The 16,447-nt window shown below is 42.2% G+C and overlaps 4 protein-coding genes across 4 annotated transcripts; 2 read left to right on the top strand and 2 right to left on the bottom strand.

The window, feature by feature from the left end:
- The first annotated feature begins 1,148 nt into the window (after nt 1–1,148).
- LOC120575106 (cytochrome c oxidase subunit 6A, mitochondrial) lies at nt 1,149–2,599 on the top strand. The gene is made up of 4 exons (XM_039825726.1): nt 1,149–1,306; nt 1,701–1,776; nt 2,081–2,223; nt 2,354–2,599. The coding sequence occupies exons 2-4, from the start codon at nt 1,701–1,703 to the stop codon at nt 2,441–2,443; spliced, it is 309 nt and encodes a 102-aa protein (XP_039681660.1). The 5' UTR covers nt 1,149–1,306; the 3' UTR covers nt 2,444–2,599.
- Nucleotides 2,600–3,628: 1,029 nt separating this feature from the next.
- Nucleotides 3,629–10,872, bottom strand: armc5 (armadillo repeat containing 5). Its single transcript, XM_039825723.1, has 7 exons — nt 9,710–10,872; nt 9,585–9,615; nt 9,349–9,459; nt 7,977–8,874; nt 7,073–7,881; nt 6,335–6,467; nt 3,629–5,635 (listed from the first exon to the last, which is right to left on the bottom strand). The coding sequence occupies exons 1-7, from the start codon at nt 10,100–10,102 to the stop codon at nt 4,156–4,158; spliced, it is 3,855 nt and encodes a 1,284-aa protein (XP_039681657.1). The 5' UTR covers nt 10,103–10,872; the 3' UTR covers nt 3,629–4,155.
- A 41-nt stretch (nt 10,873–10,913) lies between these two features.
- si:dkey-66i24.7 lies at nt 10,914–13,254 on the top strand. Its single transcript, XM_039825725.1, has 2 exons — nt 10,914–11,118; nt 11,406–13,254. Exons 1-2 carry the CDS (start codon nt 11,025–11,027, stop codon nt 12,008–12,010), a joined length of 699 nt encoding a protein of 232 aa, XP_039681659.1. The 5' UTR covers nt 10,914–11,024; the 3' UTR covers nt 12,011–13,254.
- Nucleotides 13,077–16,384, bottom strand: LOC120575104. The gene is made up of 3 exons (XM_039825724.1): nt 15,244–16,384; nt 14,140–14,371; nt 13,077–14,022 (listed from the first exon to the last, which is right to left on the bottom strand). The coding sequence occupies exons 1-3, from the start codon at nt 15,568–15,570 to the stop codon at nt 13,304–13,306; spliced, it is 1,278 nt and encodes a 425-aa protein (XP_039681658.1). The 5' UTR covers nt 15,571–16,384; the 3' UTR covers nt 13,077–13,303.
- Nucleotides 16,385–16,447: the final 63 nt, after the last annotated feature.

Genomic DNA, 16,447 nt, shown 5'->3' with positions numbered 1-16,447 from the left:
CCTTAATAACATATCTGCAGGTTGGAGGGACTGGAGTCCAGCTGCGCACTTGCAGCACATGTAAACCTCCGTGTCTACCTGCCAATACATGTCTGTGCACAGAGTCTTCAAACTGAGATGGTATTTAGCCTCTGCCCACAATAACACGTGCGAGACATTCAGACTGGCTACTTTCATGACTGACTGACATCACTGCTGGCACAGGCTGCAGTTTGCACTACAGCCTGAAGCCGCCCAGACATAGACGACAAAGGCATTACTAATATCCAGAATTGACACTCAACGGAGAGTGGAATATAGAAATAATGAATTCAAAAAGAGTATGAAAACCTTAGTTTTGCCAAACTGTAAATTTAGCATTTTATATCACATTTAATTTATTTATTTTACATTTTAAATGTTGTCAAACTGACTGTGTTTTTCAAATTGAACACTACTGAACATACAGGCTCTGTGCAGGTTAATAAGCTAAAACCCAAATGTATTACACAACATTTATTTTAAAGGTTATACAGGCAGTAAATCTTACCTTACTTATAATATATATATATATATATATATATATATATATATATATATATATATATATATATATATATATATATATATATATATTTACTTAACCGAGAGGCCTGTAAAGGATTTACAATTTTAAATAAAACTTTTATTTAAGGACTTTTTGCACAGAATATGTAAATCCTACAGGACTGATCTTAGAGGTATTAATATGGGCCTTATTGGCTTCAATATTTCACTATGGATATGATTTCACTACAGGATATCAATGTTCATCTAATCTTCAGGCAAGAAAGACCAAATAGGACTTACAATAATAGGTGATTTATACATTAAAAATGTAAATAAACAGATTATTCTCCACTTGTGACCCACAACTGAACCATGTGTGCTATGCTCTCCAACTGAAACTATATTAAAAGTTAACACACTGTTTATATAAAAAATATATATATAATGTGGGCCATAAATAAGGATTAATCAGCCCTCAGCCCTTATTTTAGTCTTTTTAATGCAGGCTGAAAGTCCTGTGCACCACCAGCGCACCTCCTCCCCTATCCTGTTCCTTCTCGTCACATATCAGCCAGCCTTTGCACTTGCCCAAATATAAACTAAGTTTCTTGGCGCATGGACAGATTGAAATAGGGAGGAGTCTGACACACAGAGTTTAACCCAGGACAGACTGAAGGACAAACAAGCAGGAAGGAGAAGAAAATAAAACAAACAACGGCTTCACCAGAAAAATAAAGAGGATAATAAAGCCTATTGGATATTGTCTGCCTGAAGAACAGTAAGTTTTTGCAAGATCTTTTATTAGGGTTACTACCACTCTTAATACACAGCAACACTAGTAGGCCCAGCCTCAACTGCCTGCTGTTTTATAGTTTATAGAGGGTTTCTTGTGTGTTTATAGTGTCATATGACAGATGAGTTATTAATTCTGTACATAACTTTATATATGTGAAATATACATTGAAATGGCTGTGTAGAGGTTCTCTTCAGTTATTATATTTATTTCAACATGTGTTACATGTTTTTTGGCTCTATGTGAAGCCTATGAAGGCTCCCTTCGCATTAAAATAATTAAGAGAATAAACTGGGTAATTTTGTCTGGGGCATAACATTAAAATATACTGCAAATGTTTCTCAATCTTTTTTTTTTTTCTTCCGCTCTACCTCTACAGATGTCTGTGTCTCCAGCTGCCTTGGTCGCTCGACGGGTGCTTGCTGCTGCGTCACATTCAAGCCATGAGGGAGGAGGTCAGTGTGTCTTTACTTTCCCTATCGAAACAAATACAACCAAAATGCATCAAAGCCTCCAGATTCAAAGCTTCTGCATGCAACTGCACCTCTGAGTCACATACAGTTGGAGCCTTTTGTTGAACATTAACTGAAATGTCTGCAGAGCTGGCAGCTGTCCTGCACATTCATGATCAATGGCAAATGATCAGGAATTCTACTTTATTACTGATGTAGAGAAACAGCTGCTATGTTAGTTTTCCATTGCCCCCATACCTTATTTACTGCTTTAGTCATGTATTTTCACTGGTTGTGTTTTCCACAGCGAGGACCTGGAAGATACTGACCTTTGTGTTGGCCCTTCCTGGTGTTGGTGTCTGCATAGCCAATGCCTACATGAAGATGCAGGCGCACTCGCATGAGCAGCCTGAATTTGTGCCATTTCCTCACTTGCGCATCCGCACCAAGGTGAGTCTCAAACAGCCTGCACCGGGATTTACATAACACCATCCCTACGCCAAAACAGAAATGTTATGGGATGAATATCAGTGGTTGTTCCCGTTGTTGCCTTTACTTATACGTTTATGTCTCCTTCCAGAAATTCCCGTGGGGCGATGGAAACCACTCTCTGTTCCACAACTCTCACACCAACCCTCTGCCTGATGGCTTTGAGGGCTCCCATCACTGAGAAGATCGGTCACATTTCTCAGCTGTGTTATGCTGCTTATTTAAAACTTCAGTCTGCAGTGTACTTGGCTTAATTATACTGACCGAGGGGCCAAGCAGCACCGCCATCAAGCGGTGCACCCAGACAAGAATAAATCCACTTTGTGCTGTATTACAATTAGTGCCATTATTTTTTGTTTGATTTAGAGTGGTGCTTTATTTAATCAAGCCTCAAGACTTATATCAAAATGTGTTTTTACATCTTATTATCTAGACCATGTTCAACTATTTTAAGTGTTACAGCAGAATGCACTGCCGTCTCTTATGGTGTCTTTTTATATACTAGCACTAGGGGTTGGCAAAGTCAGAATTGTTCAAATCCTGCCCATATGGACTTTAAATGATTAAAACAAGGCCGGTAATATTTTAGATGTCACTTGTCAAAAAAAATCCCATAAAAAGACCAAAACCATCAATGAACTAATCCTTCTAATACGTATTGTCTGTGCCAAAGCCTGATATATCTTATTAATCTGTGCCGTGGCTCCATTGTTGTCCAAAAACTATTAAAAAAACAAACATCAATGAGCCACACTGTTGCACCGTTTTGACAGTCACATATACCTGCTAGACCAAATACTCACTAGAGCACTAATGTATATTAACTCACCACTGAAAATAGGCCACTAACAAATGCACTACTTACTCCTGTTTGAGAAATATTTGCTAAAAAATACAGTGTCCAGCTGTATTATTTGGCTTTTTCTGAAAAATTTAACTATATAACCATGGCCTATTTTTTTCCAAGATTTAAGTCTTCAATAGGAACTCCTGGGCTAGAGTCTGAGAGCCACAAACAAGGTAGGGAAGTAAAGTGTTAAGAAACGGACTAACACTTGGTTGTTGTTTTTTTTAATGCTGTTGGCTGACATTAAGAAAAATAAAGAACATTGCCAGCCTTATTCTTTAAAATGCTAATATTTAGTAGCATTAGAGTTGTTGGACACGTGGATCATTTGACTTGTAGGTGGCACTAAATGAAATGTCAGGGGATCACCAAAGTCATCACGTTTCATCCTCTTGAGACCACACAACACACAACCACACACACACACACACACACACACACACACACACACACACACACACACACACACACACACACACACACACACACACACACACACAGTGATGTTCCAACAATATATTCAGTGGCATAAATTTATATGGGACAGTTGGAGTTTATACAGTGTATATCCACTAATCCATATTATCTTTATGTACAAAATAAACAACTGGCTTCTAGACCAACCCTGATAATTCCAGTACTTCCAGCTATTATGACATTACGGACTTCTTTCTTAAACTTTTTACCAAAAAAAAAAAAAAAATCACTATCCAAAAATGTCATTAGTAAATTATGATACAATTATGTCATGCTGGGACGGGCTACAGTTTATATCAGATTACATCAAAACTAAATTGAAATGTATGCTTCCAGTTTATGAAAATAAATCAACAGCCAGTTTTGTTCTCAAGTGTGCTCAAGAAATTCATACAGCAGTTTTTCAGGTAATCATGCTGTTGTGTAGCCTGCACTTGTACTTTTCAGACATTTGATAAAATTAACACAATGCCAACTTTTCTAGAAGCTTCTACCAAGCCCCATAGTCGCTCTCACTTAATCTGTGCCCTCTGAATTGATACTACCAACCACTCCACTATTTCCCTCGCTCAGCTCAGAGCTGTGGTGGTCAGACTTAGTAGATCCTTTTTCAGTGTCTCTATACAGTCCGCCTCTCTGGCAAGTCTGCGAAGGCAATCCCCAGCAAGGGAGGAGGTCAAGAAGGGCCGGGGGCAGTCCTGACAGCCCAGCAGCAGAGACAAGCAGGCCCGACCCAGTGCTGGGTAGCTGTACCGCTGGGAAAACCAGTACACCTGGGGTAGGAGAGCAGCCAGGGCCCCACCTCCTGCACTGGCTACTGAGGATAAGCCCTGAGCTGCTGATTTCAAACGCTGTGCTGAACTTTTCAAGTTCTTTGGTCTTAACCTCAGCTCTTCTGGATCCAGTGATTTGTCCACCACTGACGCACAGCTTGACTTGGAAACTGGAGTTGCACTTTTGATTGTATCGAGTCCTTTGCTGGCCTTTGGAACTGTTACAGCTAATGAGGTTTTATTTATTTCTGTCTGGTGCCGGGAAGTGTTTGTTTTCTTCGTCTGTCCTGGTATATTTTCTGTTTGCACTTCAAAACCCGTCAACTCTAACTCGGATGTCCGATTAGCCAGGTTCTCCTCGGCAGACCAGATGCATTCTTGGTCCATTTTAGATGCAGCATTTTCAGCCTTTTCCACTGTGGAACCTGAGGCCGCTCGACTAGCAGTCTTGGTGAAGCAGGATAGGAGAAGAGACGCACAGAGATCCTCCAACTCTCTCTGCAGCTCAGTCACCAAGAATCTGCACGCTCCAATCATCATCTCACCTAAAGCTGTTTTCTGGAAAGCAAAGTCTTCTGTTGAGTTATTCTCTCTCTCTTTTTGGCAGATCCCTAATCCTTCAAGGACCACTTTGTCCAAGATCTGACACTGCCCTCCCCTCTCTCCTTCATCACTTTCCCTTGTTGTTTCTGTGTCCTTGGTGAAGCGACATCCATGCAGGTAATGCAGCACTGGTAGCAGCATACCTGTGCTGACATCTTTAATGCGGATGGCTTCTTCCACATTACCCTTAGCTTCTCCAAATCCACCTCTCAACAGAGCCCAAAAGTATTCAGAGCTGACCCCGCCTGTCCCCTCCACCCCGGCCACGGCCTCCCGGTTGGCTCGGACCTGAGTCCCGTCGTCCAGCAGCAAAAGGAGGTCAAAGTTCGAGACTGCATAAGGACAGGTGTCAGCCAGGCGAGGCCTTTTTGAGGGAGGGGGTGAAACTTTGTCAATTTTACTGACTAACCTTGTTGTAACTGGATTTAGATGTTTTTTGGCAAGCTCCATTTTGATGCCACCCATCAAGGTAGACAGGCATCCAATCAGGAGGGAGGAGAACAGCGAGTGGAGATGAGAAGTCAGGCCAGAATGCGGTGAATTAAACCAATCAGAAAGCAACTTCTTACATTCAGTGGGGGGGTCTTCATCGACATCATCGCCACCAAGGGGCTGCAGAGCCAAGAGCAGCCCACCGCTGTCCAGAAGAAGTTTCTTTAACAGGGACTTGTTGCTGTTGGGAGACAAATAGGGTTTGTAAAGCTCATATATGGCCACATCTGGTCATTATTTTGGATCGTCTTTGTAATGGTGTAAGTAAAATGTAAAGATTTCTGGAAATAATGTTTTTATCAGGTAAAGTTCTTTTTTTTAAAATCAAAATGTCTGCTATCTAACCAGAATATCACACCAACGAATAAGATTTTTAAGATCGCTAATACTAAATTGAAGACAGAAGAGTGCATTTTATGACATTCCAGTCATTACATGTACAGATTCTCATGATTACTGAGCTAATTTTCATATAGCCCTGGGAATCACCAGAGGCCTCACGATACAATATCATCACAATACTTATGTCCCGATACAATATTATTGCAATTTTAAACATATTGCAATATTCTACGGTATATTGCAATTTATTACCTTTTTTCCAACTTCAAATTTTTCCCAATTTCAAATTATGTCCCCAAAAGGAAACTTTGCCAACATCGGTTTTATCTAAAAATATACATTTGTCTGTTTGTTCATCTCACTTCAATTTCATTGCTGCAAAATGGGATTGTCAAGCAGACAAACTGACCAACACGTATATAATAAAAGATCGATACTTGGCATCTGTGTATAGATACAGTATTGCCACGGAAAATATAGCAATACTATCCTGTATCGATTCCCTCCAACCCCCCCACCCCATAGATCTACTACTCACCTGCTGATTAATGGCAGAGACAGCGCACAGTTGGTCTTGTCAGACTCGGAGCCTGACAGCATCACATGGGCAACAACCCCAGAGCCAAATCCAGACTCACACTGGACACGCAGATTGTTAAGAAGAGCAAAACCTGCAGAGAGAGAGAGAGAGTGCACAATTATAAACTGCTCTTGTATGAAATAAAAAATTATCTAATATTGTGTTTAATTACATAAAAGCTGGTTCTTGAGTACTATTCATGACAGAAGTAGGGACGCACCGATCCGATACGCCAGATCTGTATCGGCCCCCATGCTGACCTCATTAAGACTATCGAGGATCAGCCAGATGTGAGTGATCCACATTAAATATTTAAGATTTATTATGTCATTATGAAATGCAGTGTTTTTGCTGCAGTTACATTCATTCAAAAAGAGAGCACTGGTGTCAAATCTGTAGTTGTTAATGGCAGATACCCTGAGTTGAGGTATTGGGACCTGGAAAGTTGGATAGGTGCATCCCTAGTCAAAAGAGAGTTAAACAATAATAATAATAATAATAATAATAATAATAATAATAATAATAATAATAATAATACAAGATTAAAACAATTTGAATTATGTATAACTTTGGCAATGAGGAACTGTAGATTCTGCTATAACAGCTATTGTAAAACAGCTACAAGGTTTATGGGTAAATATAGCCTTGTAACTGTTCTGCAGTTACTATGTTGCAGATAAAAGATTTTTATCTTACCAAGTTGTTTAACTTTGGCTTTCACTCGGTCCGTCTGCCTCTCCTCTCCCTCAAATCCTCCCCCTCTCTGACAGAGATGGTGACGAATCAGTGCGACCGAGCCGGTTCGGACCAGCGCCTGCAAACAGTTTGGGTTGCAACTCAGCCGGCAAAGCATACGGAAGCACCTGGCGCTCGGGTCCTGGTGATGGGTGAGGTAGTAGAGCAAGCCGGACATGACGCCTGAGCTGATAAGAGCAGCACTTGGGTCGGTGGCGTGGGAGAAGCGTGACAGCAGCAGCAGGATGGGCGACTCGGGCGTCCAGGGTTCAGGGTGGTAGGGGTGATGGTAAGCCATCGGGCGGGGCACAGAAGGAGGGGTATCAAGAGTTACTTTAGTCAAACAAGCTGTTGAATGAGCACGCTGCCTCCTTCTGTGAGGGGATGAGAACTTTGATGGAGAGACTGGTTGGGTTTTACTGGGAGAGGAGATAGTGGAAGAAGTGCGCTCACACCCCAAACCCGGTGTGAGCGCACAAGGTTGAGGACTACTAGAGGGAGGCGGATCAGTGATTTTACATGAGGATGACAGTGGGGGCTGGGCCGAAGAGGACATAGGGGAAGGCAGAGCAGCTTTTTTAGAAGTGGAAGATGCAGTAGAGTTGGATGGAGAAGAGTTTTTAAGAGATGAAAGGGAATCAGGGTTTGGAGAGGAGGTTTGAGGGGAAGAAGATTGTGGGATCTGAAGACTCCCCCATTCCCCTTCAACACCAGAGGAATCCAGCAGGTCCCCCTCTGAAGATATCAATCCCTCAGACACCAACCAGGACCTGAAGAGAGAGCAATAAGCATGTAGAAAAACAATAAAAAATAGTAGGATCAAATGAACAGGGAACATAGATAAACCTGTGTTCATTTTCCATACCTGAGACTTAAAAAGCTTGATGAACATAGACCTTGCTCCTTTCCAGCTTCTTCCTTCTTGCAGCCCTCAGGAGGAGGAGGAAAGTCAAAGGAGTCGAAATACGATGAGGGCAGGAGCTCAGTGGTAGACATGCTGGAGGAGAGGTTCACATCCATCTTCTCAGGAGATTGTTCCTCACCTTTGGAGAGCTCTACCAGTCGGGCAACGAGCAGAGGGACCAGCCCTAACTCTTGCAACTGCTCCATAGCAGATTCATCAAAAACAAAGTCTACGCAGGCCAGGATGACTAATCGGGAAAGGGGATGTCTCTGATGGGCAGCCAGAAAGCCAATTAGCACCTCCAATCCACCACTCTCCTTCACCTTGGCCCGGTTAACCGCCTCCTTGCAGCACAAGCACAGCGCCTTGAGGAAGACTCCAGACTTCAGTGGGTCCCTCTTGACCTCCTCAGTGAACTTTTGAATAACCCCCAGTGACCCCACAAGAGGACGCAGGCAGCCTTGGGAGCACATGTTCGCCAGGGTTTTCAGTGCCAGCTCTTCCGAAGGTTTACCAGACTCCCCCAAAGCCATGACACCGAGCTGAGCGAGGACTCCGGAACGGGACACCTCCCTGGCACATTCAACACCACAGCCCCGGGTCAGCTCGTGGAGGGTCCTGAGCGCCGCACGCCTAAGCCCCTCGGGATATTCTGGTGCGATGAGAGGGGCGAGAGAAGATAAGGTCCCCTGGGTGAGCAGTGATAGGCGGTTAGAGGGCGTATCTGAGAGGTAGAGGAGAGCCCGAGCAGCCGACTGGGCGCACTCCAGTTTAGGACAGGGCTCTTTGGGTGGAGCAGCAGTGGGAGAGGACGGGCCAGAAGAAAGAGAAACACAAAGAAGGAGAAGAGGAACACCACCTGTAAAAAAATAAAATAAAGAGATGGAAGAGGAAGGTTTTTAATCTGAGGACCAATAATATCTCCACAAAAACATTTCACAGATCATATTAACAGTTTCTGCAAGTTTTGGGTAATGTGAATAGACATATTTAAGGCACGTTTGACATCTGGACTTATGAAGAGACTAAAAATGATTTTCATTATCGATTAATCTCCAAAATTGAATATGTAAGAGGGACATCCTGCTGCACACAGGCTCTTTAAAGTGTAAAAGTGTAACTACCATACCACAAATATTGATAGACTTGTCCATTAGTCCATAAGTGATTATTCTTTCTATCCAACAGGTAATCAACATTATAACTTCTGTTCTGCTGCTACTGCAAAAGTATAATTTTCCCTCAAGTAGCATTTGAGCTGCATCTTATTTTAAATGCTGAAATCTGCCAACAAAAAATTATGCAGTGAGACAAATTGACATTTAAGACTTACCAGCAGAGTGGATGAGTGCAGAGCTCTCTGGATCCATTGCCAAGTTTCCCAAAGCTCGGGCTGCTCGGTTCTGTACGGTTTCCAGGGCCACATTTTCCTTCAGGATCTCCACTGAGACAGTCAAGATTTTTTCATGATTACATGTCATTAATTATGAAAATACCAAAGAATATTGCAAAAGTTTAAAAAGTCATCATAAGATCAAATTCCTCATAAGAATGTAAATGATCACTTACCTACAATATTTATTCCATCAAGCTTACGAACCTACGGTGATAGACATTTAAAATGTAAGCAGTTTGCATGGGTGGTTTAATAAATAGAGCGTTCAAACGCTTCTTTATTATTCATTTTATCTCACCTCTATCCGTGTCTCCAGCTCAGTGCAGCAGTTTGCCAGGATGCTCAGAGCCAGGTCCAGTGTTTTCCTGGAGCACTCTGTGCGTTTGAGCAGGTCCAACAGGGGCCGGAGGCCGCCTTGAGTTCTGAATCTGGCAATGCCAGCCTTGTCACCCTTGATGTGCTGTGTCCGGATAGCAACCAGGGCTCGCCACTGAAATATTTTGGACTTCTTGTCCGTTTCTCTGCTTCCGCCTGAGTCAGCCTTGCCATGCCCGTGATGTTCAGTCCCTGATCCAGGTTTGGAAAGGTGAGCCAAGCACCAGGTCAAAGAAGACTCTGGTGATGATGTGTGCCCTTCCCTGGAGGATGCTCGAGATTGTTTCCAGTCACCTTGAACAGGTGATGCAGCCATGGTCCCTCTGCTTGGCAGGCTCAGGGTTCAATTATCTTAATTTTCTTCCTCTCAGTTTAGACAGATATTGTACACACTGCAGAGCATCAATGGACGCTTCCAGTGAAATCATGTGAAATCAAATAACATGTCCTTTCACTTTAAAGTTTAGCTTGTTAACTCAACTGGTGAATGAGTTCATTCACATTTCTTTTCAAAGTTTCAGCAAAAATAACATTCTGGTATGGTCAGAAAACTACAGATACCATGAAAAAGGAAAGTTGTACCACCTGACGTCGCACTCGCTGATGGGAGATGGAGTTCCAACAGCTCCGGTCCACTCCCTTAAAAACAGGCCTACATCGTGATAAGGCCGAACAATCGTTATTCTACGTGACAGACGTGTATTATCTCTATGTAACACATTTTTACACATCAAATGACGGATTAAAGCTCTAATTGATCAATGTTTTGTTACCACTGGCTGGATATTTTTTGTGAAACAAAATGCAATCGCCTGTGTTAGCCGCTAACGCCATCTTTAGCCAAACAACAAAACAGGGGCGGTCGAGGGAGGGAGCAGGGAGTGAAGAGGTGGGCCGGTTAGATATATGCTGGGATTTGTAGTTCAAAATTCACTGTCTTTTACCTCCCATAGTACATTTCCTCCTTTAAAAAAACTACATTCCCCGTGGCAGTGATAAAGAGTACTGTGTATTGAACGATTCGCAGCGTTTAGGGATTGTAGTTTACCTGGTACACGAGAGAACGCAAAAGCCCATTTGTAGCTACTAAAACGGACTACACGTCCCAAGCTGCTAATTGACGTTGTTTTAGTCATCGTTTTACTCGATGCGAGAAAAGAGATGTTGTTAAATTCCACGATAGATACACACGGCTAATAAAGACAAACTTTTGACTGTTATTGTAATGTTTTGACATCATGGAGGTAATCGAGACAATTGTGATACAAAGTACTGAAGTAGAAGGAAAGGAAACGGTCGTGTCCAGCGTGGACACCGATAAAACCAAAGCAGGTTAGTAACGTTACAACCTTAAGTTAAACAGGTTTCATCCAGTCATCGCATGAAGCGAGGAGGGCTGATGAGTGCGCAGTCTCTGCCTATTGCAGTGATTATACTCATAAACCGTGACTCATTGAATTATATGTCGTTTGGTAATTTAGGACCTCAAATATATGTTTCAATCAGACAAGCTCTGTCAAATAAAATGGATTAACTAAAAAACAAAACAGGTAAGAGGTTCAATGCAAGGTAATATAATTTATCAACCAATAACATGATACACCTTTGTTTTTCTCTAGAATTTATATGGACACTGCAGGCTACATGGCACCTTGTCAACACCAGACTTGAAATGGACCAGGCTTTTGACCAGCCTGTATGCAAGAAAAAGAAACTTTGGGAGATGGTGGCAGAGAAAGTAAATACCAAACTGAGGGAGTCAGAGGTCACTGATGTCACTGTGAAGGCGTACGAATGTGACCTCAAGTGGAGAAACATGCTGGCCACGTACAGGAAGAACGCTGAGAGGGCCAAGAGGCTGGGGGTGGCCAGCGTCCACTGGGAGTTCTTCAAGACAATGCACGAGATCTTGGGTAAGAGCAGGGAGGAGATTGAAGCCCAGCGAAGAGCCAAGCTCAATGGCACAAGAGTGGGCAAGGCCATAGCCAGCAAGAGGTTTACCCCTATTCTACCTACACCTCCTGCGACAGCTGCTCCCTGCACTGCCCGGCCTCCACAGGACGTCCTACAGTTGTACATGGAGCTGCAAGAGAGGAAAATGAACATGTGGGCCCAGCAGAAAGCCCTGGAGGAGAGGAAGATAGAGGCTATTAACAACCTGGCCCAGGCCATCTCTAGCCTGGCTCAGAAGAACAACACACAGATGTCAAAGGATGGACAGTAGGCCACATGAAGTGGATCTGAACTTCTGTGTGTTGTTTGCTCGTACCAAAAAACTTTTATGATACTGCACAAGGAAAACAGTTTGAGTGTGTTTTTTATAAAAAAAAATGTAGGCACATTTTTACTATTACACTGAGTTTTAAGAATAGGCCAGTCTGAGTTCAGAAAATGGGTTGTATGAAACACAGACTCACAAACCACACCCTGGCCGGGCAACTTTTGTTTATTCTGCAAGCAGATTACGTGCCTCCTCAAATTTGTCCTTATCTGTTGATGCCCTAATGGATGTAATCATTTCAATCAACCACTTATTTTTATACCAAAAGAGAAGAGTGAATTACCGACTGATTGTTTGATGCAGAGTAAGAAAAACTAAAATATTACTCACAACTAAGGCACCCTACCATCACTGCACTAGTTATTTATAATGTAAAAAAAATTGTGCTGGCCCCAAAAGTAAAAAAAAATAAACAACTGAAATGATCACGACATGATTATGATCATTGTTCAAGGGAAGTCACAGTTGGAATAAAACACATTCACATTTTTCAGTGAAAACAATACAGATACTTATACTGATAATTATTCCTAAGAGGTAAAAAAATAGCATTCTTAGACAAACTAGTAGTGTTAATGTATCAATAATATACACTTACAGTATTAACTTCACCATGTAATTAATACTACCTTTGTGAAAGTTGTGTTTGTCAGCCATGAGGCGGTGGACAGAACATTAGAAAAAACGTCACTGCCCTCCAGTGGTCACAGTGAGGAACTGCAATATTACATTTTTTTCTCGGTTTTATTAATATCTATAATCAACATTAATATATTGATACGCATAGCTGCCGATTACTGTATTAACATACAGTTTTAAAGTTTAACATGGAAATGTTCACACCAGCGTCAAAGTGGAACCAATATACACTCACTTCCGGTCACCACTTTCAAAATAAAATTAGTGATGAACTGGATATAGAAAGTGTATGTCTCTTTGGGCACCCCATAGTTTTTTAAGAGCCTGGAAAAACTGACTAGTCATAAGTTAAGACACTTTTCAGTGGATGTTATTTGTGTTCCTTACCCATATGCTTTATTATGCTACATTAGAGACATGTATTGGCTGTTACATCTTTCAGTGGACAACTGTTACACACCGTGTAAATGCCTTAACAAGAAATATATCCCTGAGTGTTATGTGTGCAGACAGTAGAGACTGTTAAAATAAACCTTTATATTACAAAACTGTACATTTACATCAAGGAACCCAAGTTTCCCACCACACATCATCACATCATGTGCTTCCAGAATCAACGTTTTTAAACAACAAATCTGAGATGACGTTCCGTCTGTGTACACCCTCTTCATCTACTTCCGTCTCTCCCTCTTGGATTATGGCTACCTCTTTCTCAACTTCTCCTTGTACCACTTGTCCCATGTCCAAAAACACATTGTGCAACACACAGGCGGTCAGCACAACAGCTCTGGCTCGATCATAGTTTCCAATATCCAGATACCTGAGCCTTTGAAATCGGGCCCTCAGGTTGGCAACAGCCTGATCCAGGATGTGAAAATGCTCCTCCAGTGTCTGGTTGAAGAGCTCCTCTCTTGGTCCGTGACTTTCTGAGTATGAAGTTAAAATATGAGCAGTGAGTGGGTAACCGGCTCTGGCCACAAGGCAGGAGCTAGAGGGCATCAGTTCAGGATGCTGTTTAAGTTTGTCTCTCAGAGCGACGCCTCTGTCCACGTCTGATCCTTTACTGATTCTGCAGTGTAGGAACCGGCCTTTACGGTCGCATGTGAGCTCAAGGTTTAGCCAGGAGTCAGGATGGGCCTCCTTCTTCATCCTCTTCACCTCAGGCACTGTGCTCTCCACATCATATTTCCCTATAGGCAAACGGATAGGGATGCGGGTGTGTCCCAACACTCCCAGGACCTGAGGGACACCTTCTTGCTCCTCCTGCTCCTTCTCACGACTACAAAGTGGGAAAAGGGCCTCTACAGCCTCTTTGCCTATAGAATAGAGAGGAAGTACCCACACCATTATTATTTTCAAACTCTTTTTTTTTGCACTCAAATCACTGACAAAATTGTAATGATCATGTCCCAAAAACAAGACTGTGAACCCACCGACTGGCCACCTGATGTGCCTCTCTTCCAGCGTGTTGATGCGCTCACAGAAAGAAAAGAAGATCCTGTGGATGTTTCCTTTCTCCAGGTGGAAGCGGCGGGACACAGAGCGGTAGCTGATGCGCTCGGAGAGCAGAGTGAGGGACAGCAGGACAGTGTGGGACAAAGACAAGCGAGCCCGTCCGGCCATTCGGGCCCTGGATTTGGAGCTTTGAAGCATGTCTGTGATGTACTGATGGGGGGGGGATTATGTTACAGTAGCCAACATCAGTCTGACAGTAGATTTAACCCTTGTGTTGTCCTTCGGGTCCCAGTGACCCGAAGGACAACACAAGGATTATGTACTTCCCTTTACTTTGTTGAGAATTGCTCTCTAAACCCTGTTTCTTGTAAAGTAAGTAAGTAAAGTTGATTTCTAGAACACATTTAAACACAGTTTAATCTGACCAAAATGCTGTACAAACAAGAACTAAGGTGCTGTATTAACCCTTGTTTAGAGAGCAATTCTCAACAAAGTAAACGGAAGTACATAATCCTTGTGTTGTCCGACAACACAAGGGTTAATATGTTTTTCAGGTGATTCCATTTATCATGGTTACAACAAAGAGTATTTCACAGGGGTGACAGCAGAAAAAATAGAGGAGCGCTCAATTTATCTCAAATATATTGGTTACTTTCATGATTGGATCAACATTCAGAACAAGGCACAGCTAGAAAAAAAAACACTGGACAAAGGTAGAAATGTTCAAATTTGGTCTGAAGTGGGATAAAAAAGTTTAAGATTTTAAGGTGATGAAATGTACACGTTCAGAGAGAGAGAGATGCAGGTGGTATATATATATATATAAATGCATATAGCCTACTGTAGCTCCAACCTTGGGAGGGATTTTGTTGTCTACCCGTATTCTGTGATTGTCTAACTAACATATCCCTCAACTAGTAATGTACCAAAGAAAAAAAACTTTAAAATATCCTATTGTTACTTTGCACTGCAGATAAGTACAATTATCTTACACCCTTTGACAGATTTGTAAATTTATTTTAAGAACAGTTAGCAGTCTCAGTGAGCACCGTTTGACCAGATCACCATAGACAGACCGATACCTTGACTGCAGCACCGTCTACAGTATCCAACAGTTCTCGGGGCGCTGGTACCTCATCCTCCGGGGAACTGCTGGATGTTGTCGTCTGTAAAACCTGGGGCTGCACATTAGCTTGGCTCTGCAGTAACTGTACACATATAGGAGGAGGAGGAGGAGGAGGAGGCGGCGGCTGAGTTTTAAGTTTAGCTATCAGGTCAGCCTCCAGGATCTCTTCCACCGCCTGGTCCAGTCGCTGCTCCAGCTCGCCAGGAGACAGGGGCTGCCACTCCCGCTCCACCATGTCCAGCACGGACCTGCCCGCTGATAAAACATACTCATTGACGTCCATTTGTCAATCTGTCAAGTTCGCTAAGTCTGTGTTAAGCCAGGGGGGGTCATCATTTCTTTATCCATGGAGCAGAACCGTTAAACGAACAGTGTTTTGTAGCTGCATAAGGAGGCATCGCGAATTTGTCGATGCTAGCAAAATGTTAAGCTAGCCTGCTGGCTAACGTAGGCTGCCTTCAAGTGCTGTCGGAAAATGTATTATTTTTAGAACATCGAGCACAACCTACGTCAACGTTTGCAGTTTGAAGTGGTGTTTTGTGGCTATTTGACGTAGGTTAAGCGTCAATTTCCACTAAATAAGTCAATATTGAGTTTAGAGCGGAAACATCTCGTAACTGGTCATTTTTCAAGCAAAAATGCCAAACTTCCTCTGGTTTCAGCCTGACAATTTTGAGAATTTGTTGCGTATCTCGGTTTTATATGGTTGGAAATTTAATATATTTTGGTTGTTGTTGGTTTGGTTTGGATATTGTGATGGGCATTTATCAATATTTTATTGACCATTTGATTGATTGAGAAAACAATCAGCACATTAAGCCTTATATCTTTAGTTGCAGTCCTTTAATCTTTACACGTCGCTGTTTTTGTTGTCGTCGCTAGTTCTTTTTTATTATAATATATAAATAAGATGATAAACATGAGCAGAACCACACATTGTTGCCTTATAAATGTAAAGGTCTCCATCATCTACTGTATAAAAATAGGTCTCAACACACCCCAGTAATAGTCAAGACGTCCATTATGTTTGGTTGCATTGCTGCTCCCCTCATTCTGGAATACACTTATGTGCTAGCTTATGTTATTCTATATTTGCACTTACACAGACACACACATATACACATATATACATATATATGTATGTATATATACATATATAT

Source organism: Perca fluviatilis, chromosome 15 (assembly GCF_010015445.1).
Source record: "Perca fluviatilis chromosome 15, GENO_Pfluv_1.0, whole genome shotgun sequence".
NCBI lineage: Eukaryota > Metazoa > Chordata > Actinopteri > Perciformes > Percidae > Perca > Perca fluviatilis.
Note: the sequence above shows the minus strand (reverse complement) of the source record. Positions and strands in the feature narration are given on the sequence as shown.

Excerpts from the sequence above, each read along its gene's own strand:
- LOC120575106 (XM_039825726.1), top strand. The coding sequence starts at position 1,701 with ATGTCTGTGTCTCCAGCTGCCTTGGTCGCTCGACGGGTGCTTGCTGCT. Across the intron at positions 1,777-2,080 it reads TTCAAGCCATGAGGGAGGAG|CGAGGACCTGGAAGATACTG; the intron begins GTCAGTGTGTCT and ends TGTTTTCCACAG. Across the intron at positions 2,224-2,353 it reads ACTTGCGCATCCGCACCAAG|AAATTCCCGTGGGGCGATGG; the intron begins GTGAGTCTCAAA and ends GTCTCCTTCCAG.
- si:dkey-66i24.7 (XM_039825725.1), top strand. The coding sequence starts at position 11,025 with ATGGAGGTAATCGAGACAATTGTGATACAAAGTACTGAAGTAGAAGGA. Across the intron at positions 11,119-11,405 it reads CACCGATAAAACCAAAGCAG|AATTTATATGGACACTGCAG; the intron begins GTTAGTAACGTT and ends GTTTTTCTCTAG.
- LOC120575104 (XM_039825724.1), bottom strand. The coding sequence starts at position 15,570 with ATGGACGTCAATGAGTATGTTTTATCAGCGGGCAGGTCCGTGCTGGAC. Across the intron at positions 14,372-15,243 it reads TAGACGGTGCTGCAGTCAAG|TACATCACAGACATGCTTCA; the intron begins GTATCGGTCTGT and ends CCCCCCCATCAG. Across the intron at positions 14,023-14,139 it reads GCACATCAGGTGGCCAGTCG|GCAAAGAGGCTGTAGAGGCC; the intron begins GTGGGTTCACAG and ends TCTATTCTATAG.
- armc5 (XM_039825723.1), bottom strand. The coding sequence starts at position 10,102 with ATGGCTGCATCACCTGTTCAAGGTGACTGGAAACAATCTCGAGCATCC. Across the intron at positions 9,616-9,709 it reads AGCTGGAGACACGGATAGAG|GTTCGTAAGCTTGATGGAAT; the intron begins GTGAGATAAAAT and ends CTATCACCGTAG. Across the intron at positions 5,636-6,334 it reads TCTCTGCCATTAATCAGCAG|CAACAAGTCCCTGTTAAAGA; the intron begins GTGAGTAGTAGA and ends GTCTCCCAACAG.